Raw genomic sequence first — 17,163 nt, forward strand, 5'->3', positions numbered from 1 at the left:
TTTTAACGTGGTTCGGAGATATCTCTCCTACATCCACAACCAGATTATTTGTCTGATAAACACTCTGGGCTTATGCTTAGAGGTGCACAGCAAACCTACCAATCCACCCTATATTGGATTTAACATGACTTAGCACGCCCTGACACTGTCGTGTCCAATCAGCTAATGCTAAGGTAATTGGAGACATAACCTTTAATCTGCTCCCTCTAAGTTTAAACTGGTACTACGGTAATCTCGTCTAGTTTAGTTTTCTGGTACTAAACAACAACCACTTGGCTTACCAGGTGCCAAGGGACCGAACAATTTAGTTTTTTGGTAATAAACAACAACTACTTGGCTTGACTGGTGCCAAGGAACCATCTGTTTAGTTTCTTGGTACTAAACAACCACTCAAACTCACTTTTCTCTTGCTTGAAAAGAGGTTTGGACACTTCCAACTAAGATTACTGAGAACAGGCTCTCAAGTAATCCATTCTAGGCTTAAGATAAAATACGAAGTGCCAAGTCTAATAAGAGAGTTTAGGTAATCAGCTAGACTAATTTTACAACGTTGATTACTCTCTTCTTCTATTCAAAATCTATCTATGGAAATGCTGGCTCTCTAATTCGGTAGAGCTTCAACATATGTCTTCGAATCGATGAAGATTGCAGTTGTTCCTCAAGCTCTATTTATAGGCGAAGTCTTGAATAGATCCGTTTGAGAGATGGTCTTCAAGATTTCTACTGTTGTGGGAGGATGTCGCTTCTTGGGTTGAGGTGGCAATCTTCGGATACTCCTTGTGACAGATATTTGAATTGTCTTGTCCTCGGAGTATGGTGTTTCTGTATCTTTACACGCAAAGGTAAGCTCTGATACTTGCAAGGACGATCTTCAAATCATCGGCATTTAATGCTGTTGTACTTGAGCATTTAATACAGCGTGTCCGGTACTCTTTTCTTCAGTTAGATGCAGAGTGTCGATTGGTACTTGACTTAGTCTTTGGTTCAATGCTGATATTGAATTGTGTGAACATCTTCGACTGATGACTGATGACTTCCAGTCAGGATGCGTCATTCTGCTCGTTCAGCAAAGTGTGCTTCAGTTGTATTGTCTTTGATCTTCAGTCTTCTGTTCCTTGTCCACCTGATCTAAAGTCTTTGCACCTTCAGTCAAGGCCTGTGAGGACTGAAACCCTTGGACCTGTAAAAGAGATAAAGACAAGCGAAACATTCTAATGGTTTTGGTATCATCAAAACTAGTTGGATATCTTTTTGTGTTCCAACAATTTCTCTCTTTTTGATGATGCCAAAACCACGTAACCGAATTTTAAACAGAGACAAACAAGATTCCAGTTAGGGTAAAATTCATTCCCCTTTAACAGTAACCCCAAATAACTCGCACAACAGGGAAAAAGGCAATCAGATAGGAGAAAAACAAGACAAGGAACAATTCATCATAAAGATAGATAGAGTATGAGAAAATAGTGAGAATCAGCAGATAAAAAATCAGCAAATAAAATGCGAGAAAACAAAGTTAGTATTCCAAAACAGAATGTAAGTGTCAAAAACCAAGTATAAGAAATAACACAGATTCTTTAAGAAATCAAAACCGCGGATTCCAGCCAGTCTTTGAAAACTAATTGGAGCCAGATCTTTTGGAAGACTTCTCCCCAGTTTTCTTTGCTGAATTTCATATATGTTCTTCTCCCTTTTTTGCTTCTCTTCTCTTCCGTTCTTTCTTCTTCTTCTCTTTCTTCTTTAATTCTTTCCCCTTTTTGTCATCATCAACAAGAGAAGATATTGTCTTCTGATGGCCTTGGGGAAAAGTTTCAACAGCACTTGATGCCGGTTAACTGCTATGGTGTTGAAGCTTCTTCACTTGTGATTCAAGGATGATGAATTTGGCTTTGAGGTCAAAAAGTTCCATTTCCTGAGCCTGAAGCTTCCTTTCACTTGAATGTTCCCGTACATCAGTTGGCTGTGCCTTGGTTGCATGAGCTTCCTCTGTCATCTTCTGCGCTCTTGTAGCATCAGTTGCTGGTGACTGCGCATCCTCCATGGTTTCTTCCTTTTGAGGAACCTTGTTGATCAGACCATGGGTAAGTAGATAATGTTGAATAGCAAACATTATATCATGGATGGCATCCCACAAGTTTGTGATCCCGAATTTTGAGAACACATTTGACTCAATTGAGTCCATCTCTGAGACAGTCAAGATAACATCGAGCTCTTGAAATTGAGGTCGGGGAACGGTCTTGACGAAGGTATATGTTAGGTCCGGAGGGTCTCGCATAGGTGTATGGGGGGGGAATACACCTATGGGCTATTTTTCTTTCCTCTAAAAACAGAGGGATCTCAAGATAGAGATCAAAACGAAACTTTACAAGCAAACTAAGACACCTATTAACAGAGAAGAGTTTTGACTAACAAGGTTGACGACTGATACTGAAAGACTCTTCAGTAAAGAGTTATCAGTTAAGTTACTGGAACTTAACTGATGCACGTAAAGGCTGCAGTCGAGTTTGCTAAAACAGAGATGATATAAATCTTCCTGACTATCAGAGGATAGATCAGTCAGACTGATATCATACGCAGCGGAAATAACTTTGTTTCGTAATAGCCTCGGTTGAGCACGTTGTTAGTCTTAGGTTTCTCTTTGCAGTTAATCCGAATTCAGTTTATCAAATGTAAATACACAAGTAGGAATGTAAAACTGAAAGCTGTAAATAACACAGAGATTTTTACATGGTTCGGAAAACACTTCATACATCCACGGTCGGTTGATCAGACCAACAATCCACTCCGCAAGTGCTTAACTGGTGCACTGCAAACCAAACCGTGTGTTTGTCGGGTGTACACAACCGTTCCAATGAAGATTCCACTCTTCAGTACCAACACTTCACGTTCGCTGGATTTCTCACTCCTAGCACGACCTTGCACTAGGATCTCACGGAGTCAGAGTACCTTCCTGAACTCCTTTACCACTCAAACACTCGATTCTATCTCTCGAAGGAAGTTTGAAAACTTGCCAACTAAACTTCAAAGAACAAGTTCTTTGGAGCAAGTTTGACCTAGGCTTCTGGGTAAACAGATATTTACCTAAGGTCTAAGAGAATGTGTGTAATCAGCAGTGACTGATTTTGGCTTTGGAATTCTCTTATTCGATTCAAGCTTTGGGGAGGTTAAGCTTTGGGCTGAGTAGCAATTTTGGCAGAGCTTCAACTTATGTCGTTGAATCGGTGAAGATTGAAGTGATCCTCGAGCACTACTTATAGGAGAGATCTTGAATAGATCCGTTGGCGGAGAACGTCATCAAGATTTCTTCCGTTTGAGAGCTTTTTGAATTTGGGCTGAGGCTTCAATCTTCGAGGTTCCTTGTTTGGTGGGAACGGCTATGTTGAAGAGCAGGAGATGCGACGTCTCTGATAAAGTAGCCACCAAATAGGAATGACCTCTGCAGAGAGGGATGATCCTGAGATCTCTGCATTTAATGCGGCTGTACTATGTGAGTATGTGGCTTCCTTTTGAACGTTGGAAGTTCAGTCCGAGGAATAATGTTTAACTGATACTTATCTTTAGTATCAGTCCGCTGAGTCCACGTGGCACGCATTAAGTAATCAGTTTCGAACTGATTCTTCAACTGATACTTCAGTAGGTAACTTCAGTCTTCAGTCCTTCGTTCTTCAGTCTTCAGAACCGCAAACTAAACTAGAAACGAACTCTAACACTTGAGTTCAAACTGTTCTAGTCTACTACATATTAAACCTAAGGATTTTGGTATCATCAAAACAAAACAAGATATTCCATGGGGTTCCCAACAGTATAGAAGAGGTATTGGACAATGTCTTGAAATGCATCCGGATGCTCTTCAGCTCTGAGGGTGGGAAGAATGACACAAATACCGTGTTGAGCAAGACTTAAAGGTCCTGAGATTCACATGCTGTGACGACCTTAATGATGAGGGTGTATCAGGATTGAAGTAAGAGACCTTTTCTGAGAAAGTTTCAGCGCAGTGCTGAAAGAACCCTTTGAGAGGAGGGGGAGATTTCTCTATTGGTGACATATGAACAGGGGATTTTTCAGGATAATGTTTTGGAGAGACTTTAGTTGAAGATGTGTGAGGAACATGATCGGCTGAATTGGTGACATCAGGAGACGTTGGTGCTGTTGAACTCCTTAATGATTTTCTGAGAGAGAAACGCGTGCGACTATGAACCCCTAAAGTCGATGGAGATTGAACTGCTCTTGATGAAGTAGGAAGAGCATGCGACGGTGAGGGCGTTGCACAGATTGAACCAGTGTATCTCTTGAATAGTCTGGCCGTGTCTAAAACTTCGATTACTTTATTTCTAGTAGCATTGTACGTTCTTGGTGCTGTGAAGGATGATAGAAGAGACTATGTTCCCTTGTCGAAGATGTCTTGAAGAATGAGCTTCGTCCCTTTTCTTGGCTAAAACTTTGAGGTATGCTTGTTCCCAGTTGAAGGGACCCATCTGCATAAGTGCAGTCAGCACCATTTTGTGTGGTCGGGAAATATGATCAGGTGATCCTAATGTGCCGAACCAGCATCTCTTGATGATCTTTGCCAGAATTCTGAGATGTGGGTGTAGGAGAGACATGCTCATGGTTTTGTTCGCTATAGAAAGTGAATCTTCCTTCAAAGCAGTAAGTATGATCTTGTCAGTGTCCTCGTCAGAGAAGCTGGGAGCAGGTCCGTTGATGGGAAGATAAATGATTTCCCTGATGGCTTGAGTAACATTGACATGATGTTTCTCTGAGGTTGAGAAGTTAGGTGTCGTGAAGATTATGATCTGTGCAGTGAACAATCCAGACGCAGCATCGAGAGCAATGGAGTTGTAGAACTTCTTGATTACTCTTTCTTCCAGAAAGTGACAAGGCGTTGAATGAATGAAGTTGAACCAATTGTGATGAGTGAGAATCTCGTTTAACTTGTTGTGATCAATCTGGTTGAGCAGATCCTCTGGAGTAATAGATGCCTCGTAGCAAACAATCTTCTGATCAGCAGAGTGAGATGATTTCGTCATTCTGATGAAGTATCACAATTCTTTTCTGCAAAATACAGATCTTTTCTCACAGACAGAGCTGTGGAATCAATGTGAAATAGCAGGAAGCAAGGGAGAGAGATAAAATCTTTAGATGGAAGATGAAGAGACCAAATGAGAAAGAGGATTGAGAAAATCCATTGAAGAAGATGAACCGTTCTGAGAAGTTGTGAAAAGACGTGTCTAAGGTGGTTTTCAATGAGGCTTGAAATCCGGAGAAATAAAGAGTTGACACGTGTCCTAAAAATCCGCTTATATAAAAGGGCAGGATTTTTTTTTTTGAGATCGTGGGAGTAATTGCTCAAGTATTACCATCATTTTTAAAATAAGAGAGAGAATTACAAAATGAAGTAGTGCAGCAGTTCAGTTAACTTCTCATAGAAGGACAAAAGAAATTTTCAGATAACATTCCTCAACAATATAAATTGACCAAGAAGATCATAATGAAGAATGGAGAAATGTACTGATACAAAGTCACAGGAACAGTTAGGGGTGCTTACAAGTCGACTGAACATTGAAGTCACTCGATACCCTGTTTTGGCTGTATTGAAGAAGTTCAGTTTCTCCTTGATTGGAAGCTGATTTCCTTTTAGCTACAGTGAAGATTCTTCAATTACTGAAGTTCCCCCTGGACTGTTGCATTAGTCATGTTCCCAGATTGATCTTCAGTGGTCTTTCTCTTTATCTCCTTGATCTTCTTCTTCAGGAAGCAGTCCCCTTTGATTCTCTGTTATTGACCGAAACCTTGATCCTTATCTGAGGTTTCCTTGGGAGTCTGAATCTGATTCACCACAAGTTGGTAAGTCTGCTCCATTGTTGACTGATCTTCTATCTGATGATGAAGAATTTTCTGTTGATGCCGATGCTTCTCTTGACTCCGCTTCGGCTTTTGCATGTGACTCTTCTTCTTCAAAATCAGGCCAAGGAACGACACAATAACTCTTGCCATTATCATTGAGTCGCCTTTGAGATAATGGAGCAGCTGAAAACTGAAATCCTTTAGGTTGGACCAGTTCGATCACAGTTGGAGGTTGTCTACTCTGTGACTGATGAGATCCAGATTCAGCATCTTTGGATGATTACGGAGAAACGCTGTTGTGAGAAACTGTTGCATCCTCAGCCATAACTTCTTTTCCCTTATCTTCATCAGTCGAACATCCTCCATTTCTTTCTTCAGAGCAGAGGAACTGAAAGAGACTTTCTGATGTCAAGTTCTCAATGCTGAAATCAACCTACTGTCATTTCTTTATCTTTTCTTCAGCTAATTGAACCAATGTCTCATCAAGAAGTCTTCTTGATTGAATTAGGTCACCTTCAGTTTCTCTAAAGACTCCTTGTATGAGTTGATTTCTCTCAATCTGAAATGTTTGCACCAAATCCTCCAGTCTGGTAAACTTTTGAATTATCTCTTCCTGATTGTTTCCACTATGGATGATTGAAGAGATCTTATCTATTCTGGATACAGTAATGCCGATAGCCATTTCCAGCCTCTGTTTTTCCACAAGGAGATATTCGAATTTAAATCTAAGATCCTCATAGGCGCATACGACCTGTTCCAGCTCACTCACTTCATGGATCACTTGTTCAGAGGATGAGGCTCCAGAATCTTCTACACTATTTCCGTCGAGGAGGAATTGATTCTCACCACCTGAGCTTGAAGACTCACTTGAGGAGGCGCCTGACAGAGGATAGTGAGCTTTTGTGTCCCAGTCAACAATCCCTTTTTCTTTATCCAGCTGCTCAACTTCATTTTCTTCGGAGAAGGCTTGGAATGCTGATGAACTGCACGGATCACATGCCATTCTTGTTTTCATGAGCTCTTCTGCTGAATGAGAGGAGACAGTTGGATCATTCTCAACTGGCTTTCCTTCTCTTGGTTGTCCTCCTCATTGCTCTTCTTCCATTGATTCGTCAGTCTGAGCTGACAAGTTGCTTCACGAATGATTTCTTCAAGTTCCTTTGAAGAACGCCTCAAATCATTCTCAGCATCTTCAAGATGAGACCGCAACTTTCTCTTTTCTGATTGTAGAAGTTCCAATCTCCTAATCAGTCTACTGTCTTCTACGATTCTCTTATCCATGTCTGCTTCATCTCGAAAGTAGAGATTGATCGTTTCTTGATCAAACCATACTTTACTTATCTCCTTCTCTAATCTCCGATTTTCCCTAATGAGGTCTTCAAAAACCTTTCTCAAGTCTTGGTATTTATGTAAGACTTGATCATACACACTCACTTCTCCCAGAGGTGAGTGTTTTGGACTCTCATTCTCTTCAGCAAAAATAAATTAATCATCGAAATCAGAATCAAAGGATCCAATTTGAAAGGTGTTGATGTAGTCGCTGGCACAGTCTTCAGTGTTCCTGGCCATGAGAAAAGAGATGAGAAGGACAAGAGAAAAAAGGGCGGGAACACAGAGCACGTTGGAAGAGAAAAAAAAATTGAAAAATAAAGACAACCTTCGTGTAGGATCTAGTTCAGTAAAAACTAGGTCAGAACAGTTTGTCTTGCGAACAACTTGCTCTAATACCAATTATTGGGGTTCCGGAGAGTTGACTGACAGGTGTATTGGGGGGGGACGAGAATACACATGTGAGCTATTTTTCGCAAATAAAACAAACTTAATCAAATTTAAGTTTGAAATAGGTTGAAGACTGATACTGAAGATACATCAGTAATGTGATATCAGTCGAGCACTGGGCTTAACTGATATCCAAGTAAGGCTTAAGTCTAGTTTGTAAAACAGAGTAGAGTTAATAATCTCTCTGACTAACAATCGCCAGTAGGATTAATAACTCAGCAGCGGAATTTAAACTTAATGCGAATAGCCTTTAGAAAATGTTTGTCACTTGTAAAATCCTTAGTTACACTTTTCAGTTAAATCAGTTCAGTTGAAAACAGTTTTGCACAAGTAAGGAAAAACTGAAAGCAGATAAAGAACACAAGGATTTTTAACGTGGTTTGGAGACATCTCTCCTACATCCACAGCCAAATTATTTGTCTGACAAACACTCTGGCCTTATGCTTAGAGGTGCACAACAAACCTACCAATCCACCCTGAATTGGATTTAACACTTAGCACGCTCTGACACTGTCGTGTCCAATCAGCTAATGCTAAGGTAATTGGAGACAAAACCTTTAATCTGCTCCCTATTGATTTAAACTGATACCAAGGTAACCGTCTAGTTCAGTTTTCAGGTACTAAACAACAACCACTTGACTTATCAGGTGCCAAGGGACCGAACAATTTAGTTTCTGGTACTAAACAACAACTACTTGGCTTGACTGGTGCCAAAGAACCATTTGTTTAGTTTCTTGGTACTAAACAACCACTCAAACTCACTTTTCTCTTACTTGAAAAGAGGTTTGTACACTTCCAACTAAGATTACTGAGGACAGGCTCTCAAGTAATCCATTTTAGGCTTAAGATAAAACACGAAGTGCCTAGTCTAATAAGAGAATTTAGGTAATCATCTAGACTAATTTTACAACGTTGATTACGCTATTCTTCGATTCGAAATCTATCTATGGAAATGTTGGCTCTCTAATTCGGCAGAGCTTCAGCGTATGTCTTCAAATCAGTGAAGATTGCAGTTGTTCCTCAAGCTCTATTTATAGGCGAAGTCTTAAATAGATCCGTTGGAGAGATGGTCTTTAGGATTTATGCCGTTGTAAGAGGATGTCGCTTCTTGGGCTGAGGTGGCAATCTTCGGATACTCCTTTGACAGATATTTTAATTGTCTTGTCCTCGGAGTATGGTGTTTCTATATCTTTACACGCAAAGGGAAGCTCTGGTACTTGCAAGGACGGTCTTCAAATCTTCGGCATTTAATGATGTTGTACTTGAGCATTTAATGCAGCGTGTCTGGTACTCTTTTCTTCAGTCATATATAGAGTGTCGACTGGTACTTGACTTAGTCTTCAGTTCAATGCTGATATTGAATTGTGTGAACATCTTCGACTGATGACCGATGACTTCCAGTCAGGATGCGTCCTTCTGCTCGTTCAGCGAAGTGTGCTTCAGTTGTACTGTCTTTGATCTTCAGTCTTCTGTTCTTTGTCCACCAGATCTAAAGTCTTTGCAGCTTCAGTCAAGGCCTGTGAGGACTGAAACCCTTGGACCTGTAAAATAGATAAAGACAAGTGAAGCATTCTAATGGTTTTGGTATCATCAAAACTAGTTGGATATCTTTTTGTATCCCAACAAATGAACATAGTAATATTCGTCGATATGTTCGTATAAAAACAAATGAACATTCTAATGTTTGTCGATATGTTCGTATAAAAATAAATGAACATACAAATGTTTGTCGATATGTTCGTAGGAAAACAAATGAACATACTAATGTTCACCTATTATGTTCATCGATGGATCTCAGAATGGGAAAGAGAGGAATTTTCGGGATTTGTTCAACGGGATCCCAGATTTCGGTGGATTTGAGTGGACATATTTGCCATTTTCAGATTAAATAAATATAATTAACCAATATTTAATTGCATGAAAAATCAAATTAGGAAATTATATGAACCGTTGAATGGAGTTCGATGAATGGCCTTGATTTGGTCTTTATTTTTTATCTAAGGGAGTGGTCTCTATTGAATGCAACCATACACACACACACACACACACACACATATATATATATATATATATGGTTAAGTTCCATAGAAACTGATATATAAGTAGAGAATGAAGAAGCATTGAACATGTCATGAAATGCGGTTGAACACACCAAAAATTTTGCTGAACGTTTGGGGGTCGAACCCTGTACACGTTTAACACAATTCCCGTTGAACGTTAAACGAACGAATGTTGACCGTTAGATTAGATAAGATCAACGGACGAAATTTGATTTCTTTTCTCTGAAAAAAAAAATTGTGTTTCCATTGAACTTTCTCCTATATATATATAGGGTGTGGTTCTAAAGAGAACTACATTATTTGTGAGAACTGATAAAATTAATGCATTCAAAAAAAAAAATTGCTCATTTCAGGATTCGAATCCATGATCTACATTCATCCAACAAGATGATGCATCCACCGTAGATCTTAATGATCGAATGACTGAAAATGATTATCCGTTATTCTTTTAATTAGTGGTTCTTTCTTAAATCTCTTCATATATATATATATAGATACCATATTCAATAAATTTAATCAACCAATGTATTTAGCATTAATTGCTCTTATATACTTATATAGACATGCATAGTACTATATTTAAATTATAGGCAACATAGTTGAACAATGTAGTAATTAGAAAACAAATAACAGAGAATAATAGTAGTCGGAAAAAGTATAACAAATAAGGAAAGAAAAATTTAAATTTAACACAAATTTGGTAAAAATGTCAAACCCCCAAAAAGTGGTACGAAAATAGAGTCTCTCCTCCATGGAGGTTTTCTCTTACTAGACTTCTCCAAGATATTACCAAATCTAGGCAGATTTGGACGATTTTCCCTGTGTGTATACAACTGTACAAACCCATTCTTGTACATAAATATGAATACGAAAACCTGAAAAGTGGAAAGTGGGACCCGCGCAGATGCCCAATAAAAGCAAAGTCCGAGCTTAATGTGGCAAGAAGAGAGAGAAAGCGGAGAGAGAGTCATGCACTGCATACAAGAGTAGACCATGCAAAAGCTTGCCGTTTCAGTGCCATTTGTGGGATTATAAATACTCCCTCTTCCCCAACGCCACTCTGTCTTCCTTCTCTCTCATCTCCTTATTTGGAAACCCTTTTCTCCCCTTTTTCTGAGTTGCTTTTGTTTCCGGTGGTGCTGATTGCGGATTTCGGGTGCGATTAAATGGGTCGGGGCAAGATTGAGATAAAGAAGATCGAGAATGTCAATAGCAGACAGGTTACCTTCTCCAAGAGGCGAGCGGGATTGTTCAAGAAGGCTAATGAACTCGCCGTTTTGTGTGAGGCTGAAGTTGCTGTTATTATTTTTTCCAACACTGGAAAACTATTTGAATTCGCTAATTCAAGGTCTGCATGCCGCCCATCTCATCTTCTTTTTTAAGATTGGATTTCAGGATTTGATTTTGCTCTGTTTTGGGGATTTCCTGTTGTGGTTGCATGTGCCTGTTTCTTCTTTTGTTTTCTCTTTGTTTTGGGGGTGCTGATGAAGTGACTCAATTAGATTTGAATTGTTTTGATTTTTGCAGCGAGTCTTGATTATGTGGCTGTGGACTTTGCATGTCGCCTTGTTTGATGATAATTTTGGTTGTTGGTTTGGAGTAATTCAAGATTTTTTTTTCTTCCTTTTGGTACCAATTCATTGGAGTTTTCTGTTCATTTATGTTTATTAAAGTTTTCGCCAGTTGTTACACTAATTTTAGATTGTCCAGATTTTGGTCAGTTTCGATAAGTCTTGAGTTAATTTACTCTGCAAATATGTGAGAAACCTTTTACCTTATGTTGCACTTTGCATATATGTGAGTTAACTTTTGTTATTTGGTTCGCTATTATGATTTCATATGCTTGTGCTTGTCGACAATGCCCAAGTTTTCTTGTTTATTTGTTCTCTCGGAACCGTAGAACATGATGTGCCATATAATGGTTTGCATTTTGTAAAATTGAAGATATCTTGAAGGACAAAGTATCAGAATTTGACATATGTAAAGGCAATGTGGTTCAATTTCTACCTTAATCTTGGTGCCAGCAGCTGTTAAACCTTGGTGTATTTGCTGATATGAACTAATAGCTCAAAAGAGAACTACTAACACAAAATTTAGTGAGGGTGTGCCACCACCGCAGTATCTGCCAAGAAGATGTATGTTGATTGCCTAAATGTATGGAAATTACCATTGCTAATCTTTAGTGTTTGTAGTTTTTAATATAGAGATGAGAAGTTGGGAATGCTGCTAAATATTTTTTATTGTCATTATTGAAGTCACAGGAAAAGCAAAGTAATCTCAATAGTAGTATGGATTGTTTTTTATGAAAGTTGGAATATTTTGTGATCGCTTTGCTCCAAAGTGCTTAAAGTTGGTGTAACTCTGTTCTTGTTGATTGGTCATGCCTTGATATGTTTAATTTTCATTTTTATACTCTTCTGAAACCATATGTCACCGATTCTTGTTTATCATTTTGTTTACTGCTATCACTTAACTACATTAGTTCTATAGGCATCTACATTTTCTTAGCAGGTCCTTTTTTGTGTGTAAAGTATTGTGCACGTCGAACTTATTTAAATGACATGTTCTTTACTCTCTCTTGGCTATCTCATGTTATTGCACACACCAAACCTCAATATGCTTCTATTTATGCCCTGTAAAACATCAATAAAGGAATAAGACCATCTTTTGAGGCAAAAGTAAGACCATTTGTTTCGTCTGAACAAGGGTGTGAGTGTCTTGACTGTGTTAAATTCTAAATTCTTCTGACAATTTACTGACGTAAAATATTGACTGTAAGAGCACTGTTGTTTAAATACCTCAATGTTGTATATAAATTCGATGCCTATCCTTCTTTTGGTTGCTTTTCTTTTCTAGTTGATGTGGGGGTAATTGTTGAATGGGGTTATTTTTTCTTTTATGGCCTGACCTTCAAAAGGTGCAAAAAAGAAATGCCCCGATCTTTCACTGAGTCTATAAAAAATGGCATGTGAGCAATTTTCGGTACTAGAATGCTGCCTTGGCAGTTGGCCCGAAATTTCTGTCGTTTCTCTGCAATTTCTTATACTGTTATATTTGTCTAATCATAGGTGTTTTTAACTAGGGATTTGATTTTGAGGTTGGAATATGTTTAGCCATTTAATTTGGTGTTCAAAATCTGAAAACATAGCATCCAGGTACAGGAAATTTGCTCCCATGCCATTATTTTTAGATCCGGTGAAAGGTCGGGTTTTTTTTTGTTTTTTTTTTTGTTTTGTTTTTCTGCGAGGCTGGACCCTCTTTGAAACTCGAGTCCAAAGTCATGCCATAAAGTATACAAGTAACCGTTGTTGAATATAAAGACTATTTGTTTGATCATATCTGATGTATCTTCATCAAACATAAAGGTTGATAAAATCCATCTAAACTAATTTCATTGTATTTGCCTATATTTCACAGCATGAAAAAAATACTGTCAAGATACAAGAAATGTGTGGAAACTACGAAGAGTTCTGCAGCGGAACTCGAGCCCGAGGTATGGTACATTGCAACATTCTTATTGATCTTGGTTGTTCTCTTTCCTTTCCCACACGTTTCTCATATGTTGTAAACTATTGCCCCAAACCCTTAATTGCTTCTTAGCACTCAAAACAGGTTTGTTTATTTGAAAGAGTTGCATTCTTTACCTCACTCCGTTAACTCCTTAAATTTGTTGACAAAATGTGCATCGTTGTAAGAGTAGCCAGTTCTTGGTCGATTAGTGGATTGGTTATGTAGCTGATTTTGCCTTTTCTTTGTTTAATACGGAAGGAATTATGTTCAAAGTTCTTCACATTGTCTTTACAGAAGCCACCGCAGCCCAAGGAGGCGGATATCCTCAAAGAGGAGATAGAAAAGCTTAAACTAAAGCAGCTGTATGATTCTTTAACTATATTTTACAATAAACTTTATGGAACTCCCAGTTATATTTTCTTGATGGTTGGATGTTTAGGCGACTGATGGGTAAAGACCTAACGGGCATGAGCTCGCAAGAATTGCATCTACTTGAACGGCAACTAAGTGAGGGGTTGATGTGCATAAAGGAGAGGAAGGTTTATCATTTCACACACACTTATAATCTACTTAAAAAAATTTGTAATTACATTTTACATATTACTTTCTCTGACATATTGTTGGTTCCCATTATTACAGGAGCAATTATTATTGCAAGAGCTGGCACAGTGTAGAATGCAGGTAAGAAATTTGTTTCATTTTATTACTTGCTAGGAGTCGAGCAATTTCTTCAGTGACCCAAATGTTAATCAAATCCATGTAAAATGCAGATGTTTTTAGCTATAAAAAGACACTAATCTGTTATCCATTCACAGGAGCAACGGGCTGTGCTGGAAAATGAGACATTACGTAGACAGGTAAATGAACTTACATTCATTATTTTCTTGGCTTTTCATAATGATCCATTCCTGAAAATAATATAATGGATCAACATGAGACATAGGTTGAAGAGCTTCGAGGTTTTTTCCCACCAACCAGCTCTCCAACGCCACCACTCTGTATCGAGTACCATTCATCCGTGATAAAGAGCGACCCCGCTATGAAGGAAGGTTCCAGAAGTCCTGAAACAGCATGCAACGGTGGGCTTGCAGAAGAAGATTCAGACACCACCCTGCAGTTGGGGTATCTTTTTTTTTTTGTTAAATGACTGCATGAATTCTTGTCCTTCTGTAGTTTTCCACAGACTCTCGTTTTGTTAATATTTTCGCCATTCCTCTTTGTGACAGGCTTCCATACGGGAACAGTAGCCGGAAACGAAAGGTGATTGATGGGGAAACTCAATCGAGCACCTCGGAGACTCAGTTTCGCCTCCACGGATGATCCTTTGAACACAAGAGTTTTAAGACTTTGTTGAGGCTTACTTTTCCCTTTTTCTCCACCTTGTATATTTTGTTAGTAACTGAGAAATATGGTTGATTTTCTGTTTTCATTTCCCCATGGAAGATGGCTGAGGGGGCTGTTTCACTTCTCTGGCCTCGAGTTGCGTGTCGCCTTCATGCACTGGTGCAGTGAAACACAGAGATAGCAGATATGCAGTGTTTTACCATTATTTACTTCCTTTTACCTGCCCAGGCTCTTATCATATGAGATTATTTAGACATGTTATGGCTAACCAAATAGGGAAAAACTTGATTCATTAAATTTATTTTTTTAAATAGAAAAGGGATTTAACTATTTTATTGTATTGTACATATTGTGGCTTTTTTTTTGTTTTGTTATTTTTTATTATTTTATTTTATTTTTTTAATACAAAATACAAAATAAATAATTAAAAAAATACTACAATATGGACAATACAGTAAAATAATTAATTTTTTGTTTTTATTTTGAAAATAAATGTAATTTTTTCTACTATTTGATTAATTTATTTCTAGTTATGATGTGGTTGCCTAATTGAGATCAATGTGTCTTGGGTTGAGCAAATGAACTATAATAGGGATAAGCAAACCCAAGCCTACCAAAATCATTGGTTCACTTCCGTTTGGCAAGACAATTCGGTTTGGTTTGGGCTGAAATTGTCGAACCGGAATTATTTTGGTTTGGTTTTGGGTTAGAGAAGGAAAAACAATCAGTTTTAATTCAGATCGGATTGATACATATCTGTATTGTACGGATTGATACATATCTGTATTGTATGGTGAACATCGAGATTGAACGATATTTTAAATAAAAATAAATATTAAATAAAATCTAATTATAAATAAATGCAAATTTATTTTTAAAAAAACAATACTAATTACTCTCTAAATCTAAAATTCATTTAGCTTTCGGGACATCTAAACCATCTATCTTATATATAATAATAAATCAAAATCCTAAAATGTTACATAATATATATGTTAAAATTATGAGTTTGAATCTATAAAAGACAATTAAGGTCAAATTAATGACTATTTAAACCAACTTAAATTTGATGAAAACTATAACTTTATCAGATATAGATTATATAATAATCTTTTGTAAATAATTAAATTTAACTTTTTTTATGTGGAAAAATATTATATAAGAAATTTAGTTACACTAATTATTTCTATATAATTTTGCAAATAAGATAATGATTTGTTTTTATAATAAAATTGCTCAATTTATTAAATTTAATTTTATAACATTGATTCAAAAAAAATTATAACACCGATTCATAATGTTATACTTATTTTAGTTGGATTTCGATTTTATTAAAAAACTGATAACAATTGTGCTATCAGTGAATCATGAATGAATACGTGCCAAATAACTTAATAAACATGATAACAATAATTTCCGTATGTGTTTAAATTTTAATTTATATTACTGATAATTATTTTGTCAATGAGACCATTTCTCTCCACTATTTTTAAACTTGTTCTCTCTCATCTACACCACACTTAACATGAATCGATGGAGTATTATATGTCGAATTAAAAATTTTATCATAATTTTTAATTAGAGAAACATGTTGGATAACTAATCTTAAGTGAAACTACACAATTTTTTTAATGAAAGGATAAAGAAGAATAATTAGAAGAAAAAAAAATCAAAAAAATAAAATTAAAGAAATCGTTAAAAACCAAAATTTTTAAATCTTAGTGGTAAAATATTTCAATTAAAAATTGTGTGATATATAGATTTTTACACCAAATTAAAGATTTTGTTATGAAGTTTAATTTAAGATATATATTGGATATTTTTTTCATGAATAAATTTAACATTTTTTTAGACAAAACAAAATAGAATAAAGAGAAGAGAAGACTAAGAGAAATTTGTTGGAGAAAATATAATCTTGCAACTCTACTTTTAGGGGTAATTGCCCCTAAATACATTATCTTTGCTCATTTTCTGGAATTGCACATCACCTTTAAAATTTGCCTCCTAATACATAACTTTTCTTCTTTTTCTGAAATTGCACATGGTCAGCCAACCACAGCCGGAAAAATGACGTGGACGCCGAAAACGTCACATGTACTGAGCTCTGACTCTTCATCTCTGCAACTGAGCTCTGCTCTGCTAAGCTCTACTCTTCCAGCTTTGCTCTGCTCAGCTCAGCTCTGCTAAGCTCTGTACATGTGACATTTCCGGCATCCACGTCATTTTTCCGATCGGTGGTTGGCTGACCATGTTCAATTTCAGAAAAAGAATAAAGGTTATGTATTAGGAGGCAGATTTTAAAGGTGATGTGCAATTCTAGAAAATGAGCAAAGGTAATGTATTTAGGGGCAATTACCCCCTACTTTTATATATTGTGTAAATTATATTTGTATTGTATATATTCTGTTATTATTGAAAATATATCCAATATACATCTCAAATTAAAAATCATGATATAATCTTTAATTTAATGAAGTATAAAAGTATATTTAAAATAAATAAAATATAATTATTTAATTTTTCAAAAAATCATCATTTTTCTCTTTCCTCTCTCATCTTTTCTCTCTAATTTTTTTTCTCTCTCTCATGTGTCTTCTCTCTCCTCTCTCGCATTTCTTCTTTTCGATAA

The 17,163-nt window shown here is 36.9% G+C and overlaps 1 protein-coding gene across 1 annotated transcript; it reads left to right on the plus strand.

The window, feature by feature from the left end:
- Nucleotides 1–10,416: 10,416 nt before the first annotated feature.
- Nucleotides 10,417–14,743, plus strand: LOC131006910 (agamous-like MADS-box protein AGL15). Its single transcript, XM_057934052.1, has 8 exons — nucleotides 10,417–11,028; nucleotides 13,098–13,173; nucleotides 13,485–13,552; nucleotides 13,630–13,729; nucleotides 13,830–13,871; nucleotides 14,006–14,047; nucleotides 14,134–14,312; nucleotides 14,417–14,743. The coding sequence occupies exons 1-8, from the start codon at nucleotides 10,847–10,849 to the stop codon at nucleotides 14,508–14,510; spliced, it is 783 nt and encodes a 260-aa protein (XP_057790035.1). The 5' UTR covers nucleotides 10,417–10,846; the 3' UTR covers nucleotides 14,511–14,743.
- The last annotated feature ends 2,420 nt before the right edge of the window (nucleotides 14,744–17,163 follow it).

Source organism: Salvia miltiorrhiza, chromosome 1 (genome assembly GCF_028751815.1).
Source record: "Salvia miltiorrhiza cultivar Shanhuang (shh) chromosome 1, IMPLAD_Smil_shh, whole genome shotgun sequence".
Taxonomy (NCBI): domain Eukaryota; kingdom Viridiplantae; phylum Streptophyta; class Magnoliopsida; order Lamiales; family Lamiaceae; genus Salvia; species Salvia miltiorrhiza.

Coding starts and splice junctions, on each gene's coding strand:
- LOC131006910 (XM_057934052.1), top strand. CDS start 10,847: ATGGGTCGGGGCAAGATTGAGATAAAGAAGATCGAGAATGTCAATAGC. Junction 13,174..13,484: donor CAGCGGAACTCGAGCCCGAG/GTATGGTACATT, acceptor TTGTCTTTACAG/AAGCCACCGCAGCCCAAGGA. Junction 13,730..13,829: donor TGTGCATAAAGGAGAGGAAG/GTTTATCATTTC, acceptor CCATTATTACAG/GAGCAATTATTATTGCAAGA.